Source organism: Triticum aestivum, chromosome 4B (assembly GCF_018294505.1).
Source record: "Triticum aestivum cultivar Chinese Spring chromosome 4B, IWGSC CS RefSeq v2.1, whole genome shotgun sequence".
NCBI classification, from domain to species: Eukaryota; Viridiplantae; Streptophyta; class Magnoliopsida; order Poales; family Poaceae; genus Triticum; species Triticum aestivum.
This window is the reverse complement of record NC_057804.1, coordinates 611697491-611703399: the sequence shown is the minus strand read 5'-3', so window position 1 is coordinate 611703399 and position 5909 is coordinate 611697491. Positions and strand designations below refer to the sequence as shown.

The following is a 5909-nucleotide window of genomic DNA, read 5'->3' as shown; positions in this document are numbered from 1 at the left end:
CCGAGCCCAAGCAGTGCCGCAGGTGCGGAGCCATGGAGAAGGCGCCCTCCCCCACAAAGCAAAGATGGCGACGGGGATCTCCAATTTTTGGCCTTGACATAGTCTGCCAGATAGATGTTCTCAGTTGACACGAGTAATTTTGTGCACTTGTTTCTTGGATAGGTATGTGGCCTATGCGTTTAAAAACTCTAGAGAAGTTTTTCATAAGATTCTCGACATTGCCGTCATGTCTAAGAAACCTAACATTAGTTACCACCTGATGATTCTAGAGAAGTCCTTGTCATGTCATGGTTTGCTAATCATATGATGGCAGGCCATTACAAGAACTCCGTGGTTTCTTATGTCTGTTGTGCACTTTTTAACAAAAGAAGAGTTGATGTCGATATTTCACCAGGTAATCAATTGTAACTTCTCCATTTGAAATATGTACAGTTGAACACCAAGCTAAAAGTTTCTTGCTCCTCCATGGATTTGCATTCAAAATTTTGTATTATGCTACTACTAAAAAGATTAACAGAATAAAAAACACTATATTGATATGGAAATTTAATTGTAATAAAACCACACGGGAAACCATTATATTAAAGCCACCATAAAAATACAGATATTAATATCATGTTTCTAATAACCTAATTGTCACACTAATAATTTCTCTGAATTTTCTTTCTGCCTCTCTTGGATGATTTGGGTACCTGACCCGCCAAGTGCATAGAACTCTGCTATGACCTCAATAGGTATATTCTTTGTTTCCGGGACCTTTAGACAAACGAAAACAAAAGCCAACACACAAACAATGGCATAAACTCCGAAAACACCCGCAAGACCTATATACCTCAACAATACAGGAAGGGTATATGTCACAATGATGTCACAAATCCAAAAGACTAGGCTACATATGGCCAAGCAAATAGCACGAACTTTGTTGGGGAAAATCTCTGAGCAGAATATATTTGGTATTGGACCAAAACCCATGACAAATATGCAGAAATAGATTCCAACACTCATTGTTGAGAGCAGTGCGTGTAGTTCAGCACTCAGATTCACAATGTTGACGGTTACTAAAACAACGAGGGACACTACCAAGATGGGTATTGTCACAAGTAGTATCCTTCTGCATGAGGCAATGAAAAGAAATTATTATGCTGTTATTTTATTTTGGAAATAATAAATATGGATGTAAATCTTAAATTTTAGCAATAATTATTTGTAACTTGTGGCAGTAAACAAATACGGATACCTTCTTCCAGAGCGGTCCATAAGCCACATGGCTATGCAGATAAAAGGAAGCATCAATAAAGTTGTGAGAGCGCTCATAAGAATCGACACTGAAGAAGAGTTGATGCCAAACTTTGAGAGAAGAACCCCAACACCAGCTTGCTCAAGTATTTGAGGAGTGTAATAAAGAATGCCATTGATGCCAGCAAACTACAAAAAAATATTGAAAAATAAATCATGTACAATTTAGATAGAACAAAATAAATAAAAATTTAATTTAATTTTGTACTTTAATAAAACCTTGTGGGCTCGATGAGTTTCACAAAAAAAATAGCATTGTCATAGAAGACAATGTTCTGAATCATTAATGTGCACCTACTTTATATGGCTAAATGTTTCTTTGGTTATATACATATATCATATATTAGTTATGAGACGTATAAATTCAACATGCAAGTCAAAGTATATATATATATATAGTCACCAAAAATAGGAGAATAAAATGACGGTCAGGACAAACTAACTAAAAGATGTAATGTGATATTTAAGTGTCACAATACTTATGTTTTAAAATAGGCTCATAGTAATTAGTTCCCACTCCTAAAAAACTTACCTGTTGAAGTACTTGTATTCCAACACCCACGACCAATGCACGTTTTACACCAGGTTCTAACAGATCCTTCCATTTTGTACTTCTATAATCTTTATTAGGTGAATGAATACCAATATTGTGTCCAGACTTGTGAAAAACCGATTTGTTGACCAAAGCAGTCGCTTGAATGAAATTCCCGTCTATTGGAGCATCCAGTAGATTTTCAGAACTTGGTACACCTCCTTCATGCAAATATACTCGTTCCATGCCACCTTCCATTTGCCCATCCAAATGATATCCTGATGACATTTTCCAAGCCAATTGCCAACCTCCACCAATATGGCCGCTTTTGCGACATATCACAAAATCATTTATATTCGTAGGTTTGGGTTGAATAAGATAATCATGCTCGCTATCATAGGTATCATCTCGGTTGTGTTCTAGCTCATGCTCTTTGGTCTCTTCCTGATTCTCTTCATCCCCTTCAATTGGACCTTGTTGTTCTAATTCATTGAATATGCCGTGGGCAACCTGTTTTATGAAAATGAAGTGTACTTAGATAAAATAGTAAATTGAAGGCGAAACCAATAGAAACTTTTGAATTAGTGAGAAGCATTAAATATCCAAATCATTTGTAAAATAATAGAGCGATATAAATATTTCATTACATGATGCGTTATGACCCAATTTATTCTTCAAAGAAGATCATAAAGTAACTAAAAAATTAATATGGCTGAGCATGTATGTACACATGTATTGAAAATTCCAAACCATGAAAGTAAAATATAAAGCTCCAATGCTAACTAGATGAAATATTGGAACTTTGTTAATGATTACATTACCTCAGGGAGCCCGTGCATACTCCCAATAATGTTGACAACTGGGTCATAGAACGATGCTCCACGACTCACAGAATGACCAATGGCACTTTCTTCTGTGTTTGTTCTCTTCAATGGATAGGCAACACAATGCAAATCTTCTGGAAGTCCATATAATTTTATTATTTCATCATTGCCAATCACCTTTTCCCTTAACATACTTTCGTTAGTGCTAATTAGGTACTCCTCAATAGACGGAGTGTCACCAACTTGTGTGCCCTCCAAAAGACTTGCCATTTCACCTGTAATAAAAGCCATATATAACATTCAATGCTAACTAAAAACTTCAAATCATCATATAAAGAGAGCAAAAAAGATGACTTGATTTCAAGTAATTGAATCTAAGATATACCTGAGACATCTTCCTTTCTTCGTAGTTTTTGTAAAACCATCTTGGCTTCATCCACCCTTCCTTGGCTCACAAGCCAACTCGGAGTCTCAGGTAGATAGAAGATAGTTAAAATTGAGTATATTAGTGAGGGTATCAGTTGTATCCCAAGCATGATCCGCCAACTAACCTTTGGCAGCATGGACATCCAAAACACCATGCAGTAAGATAAGAACATACCAGCTGAACCACTTAACTGGGGAAATGTGCTTAATTTTCCTCTCATATCAGGAGGCGCAGTCTCAACTATATATAATGGCACAAGTGTAACTGCCAAACCAATACTAAATCCCTGAATAAGCCTCACGAATAGCAGCATATACACATGTTGGGACCAAAATATGACCAATAGTGCACTAACAAAGGACAATACCGCCGAGGTAAGTAGCATCGCCCACCGACCAAATTTATCAGATAGCATTCCAGATAGTGTTGTGATTATTGTTGCCCCAAAAAGTGCCATAGCCATAATACACCCCTCAATCATTGGCATGCTATCTAGTTTAAACTCGTCCTTTATGTAAAACATAGCACCTGGTGATCATGCAAAAGTTCATAACCAATTAGTGAAACTTTACAACTTTGAGCTCCGCTCGAAGAAAAATCAAACTAGGAAAAAGCACAATGATACACCATATTTATCATGATCGGAGTGTTACTATGTAAGCATATACTAGGCATGCATAATAATCTGAAGAAGAAAATAATCAGAAGCCAGGTGGCGGAGTGCATGCAAGCGAAAGGCGCAACAAACGCAATTGTATCTGGAGGGCATATGCAGATAGATGTGCATGCACGCACAGCTGCTACGTGTTCACGGTGGATCGGAACATTTACATCCGTGCATACATAATTTTTGGTACCCTTGTGGAATTTGTTAACTGCAATGACTCAGTTGCGCTACCTAAAAATGCTTGGCGGTGCTAGAGTTGGCAACCTGTACGTGATGTCAATCCACCATATATATAATGACACACATATGAAGCTAATAGTACTATTTTTGCATAAGTTGTGATGTCGCTTGGCACCACACAAACATGCATGTGTGTAGCACCCGCCACTTCAAATGTGTGTCAATATGTAGTTTTTTTTTCCTGTCAACTAGATAAATCTCAAAAATCCTATGAATAAACTCAAAGAAACTACATGTGATGGTCGGTATATGCAATGGCTAAAACAATCAAGGAATATAGACGTTCTTCACCTGCAATGCTGGCATTGTCCCAGCCTTGGAGCAGGTTGCCGATGGATGCCACGAACGCGACAAGAACCGCGCGATCAACGGTCGTCAAATCACGCAACTTCTTACACGCTGTGCACAGAGAAGAAGAAGAAGAAAACATGAAAAGAAGTCATCATCCATGCGAAGTAGTAGAATCGATCTTAAAGCTGGCCGGTCGTGAAATCACGAAACCACGCGCAAGTCGATCGTTTTCGTTCAATTACTACCTACCTTGTCGTAGTCCAGATCCGGAGCCGGAGGGAGCGAGCTTCGCATGAAGATTAGCCTCCGACTCTCTCACAAGAGGCCGTGTTAAATCTTCCATGGTCGAATCCAGAGAGACACCCGATGCGCCTGCATTGAGAAGATTTGTTTGTCAGTTAGGTACCGGGGAGAGAAAAGAAATCGTTCGTGTGCATGCAGCAGCTAGCTAGCCGCCGCCCGTTGAGTCCCTACTGATTGTTCCAAAGAGCCGTCATATGATTTAATCTTTATTCGCTAAAGAAAAATATGATTTAATCGTAGCATCGAGAGACCAGATGGTGAAGCAGATTCTTACTCCCACGCTGACCCAAAAGCCCAGACGCCAAAACCCAGCAAATTACAAGCAGGTTCTCCAGAACAAATCAAACGGCGTGAAGGGGTTGCATTGCATGCGATGGGAGAGGAGAGGGATAGAGAAGAAGCACTCACCCGAGGGGCGACCGGGCTTCCGTTCCGCCCTCGATCGCTGCCGGCCGTCGTGGTCAGCTGATCTCGGTGGTTCGGTTTGCAGGATCTGGCTGCCCTTTGGTCTCCGGTACGTATACTTCGCGTCTATATTCGCCTTGGGTGGTTGGTGAGCCCACTTATGTAGCACCATTTTTTTTTCGGGTGCTGTTTCCGTTTGGGAACTCGTTCCTTGGTCCCGTCCGATTCGTTCTCTACCAGCAATCGATCGATAGGCTCCTTTTGTTCCGTTCCAACCACACACCCGGCGACCCCCACGTTGGGTAAACAAATTTCTGTTACCCGCATAATAAGCCGGCCCATTCAGCAGCGGTGTGCGCGGCACGGTCCAGCTAGCCAGAAGACGGCCCAGTCAAGCCGCAAATATATGTTTCTCAAATACTCCTTCCGTTCCTAAATATTTGTCTTTTAAGATTTCAAATGTACTACCACATACGGATGTATATAGACATACTTCAGAGTGTAGGTTCACTCATTTTGCTTCATATGTAGTATATGTTTTGATGTCTACTTTTTCATAAGGTTGTACATTATATATATATATATATATTTTGATGTAGATTCACTCATTTTGCTTCATATGTAGTATATGTTTTGATGTCTACCATTTTTGTATGCATGTTTAACATTTTTTCAAGTCCATGAGTAAAACATTTATAAATACAAGATTAACATTTTATAAACACATGATCAACCTTTATAAATACAATGATTAATATTTTTCTCAAATACATGTTTTGGCATCTACTTTTTCTCAAACACATTGTATATTTTTTGTATACATCTGAAACATTTATTTGATTTACCTTCAACATTTTTCCAATACATGATTAACTTTTTTTAAACACATGTTTTTGAAAAATAAAATAAAAAACATATTAAAAA

At 38.8% G+C, this 5909-nt stretch overlaps 1 protein-coding gene across 1 annotated transcript; it reads right to left on the bottom strand.

Moving 5' to 3' along the window:
- Positions 1–541: 541 nt before the first annotated feature.
- On the bottom strand, positions 542–5172 carry LOC123089393 (monosaccharide-sensing protein 2). The gene is made up of 8 exons (XM_044511083.1): positions 4989–5172; positions 4527–4649; positions 4278–4385; positions 3038–3607; positions 2650–2927; positions 1829–2338; positions 1238–1425; positions 542–1111 (listed from the first exon to the last, which is right to left on the bottom strand). The coding sequence occupies exons 1-8, from the start codon at positions 5155–5157 to the stop codon at positions 637–639; spliced, it is 2421 nt and encodes an 806-aa protein (XP_044367018.1). The 5' UTR covers positions 5158–5172; the 3' UTR covers positions 542–636.
- Between the last annotated feature and the right edge of the window lie 737 nt (positions 5173–5909).

Excerpts from the sequence above, each read along its gene's own strand:
- LOC123089393 (XM_044511083.1), bottom strand. The coding sequence starts at position 5,157 with ATGGTGCTACATAAGTGGGCTCACCAACCACCCAAGGCGAATATAGAC. Across the intron at positions 4,650-4,988 it reads GAAGCCCGGTCGCCCCTCGG|GCGCATCGGGTGTCTCTCTG; the intron begins GTGAGTGCTTCT and ends TTCTCAATGCAG. Across the intron at positions 1,426-1,828 it reads GAATACAAGTACTTCAACAG|TTTGCTGGCATCAATGGCAT; the intron begins GTAAGTTTTTTA and ends ATTTTTTTGTAG.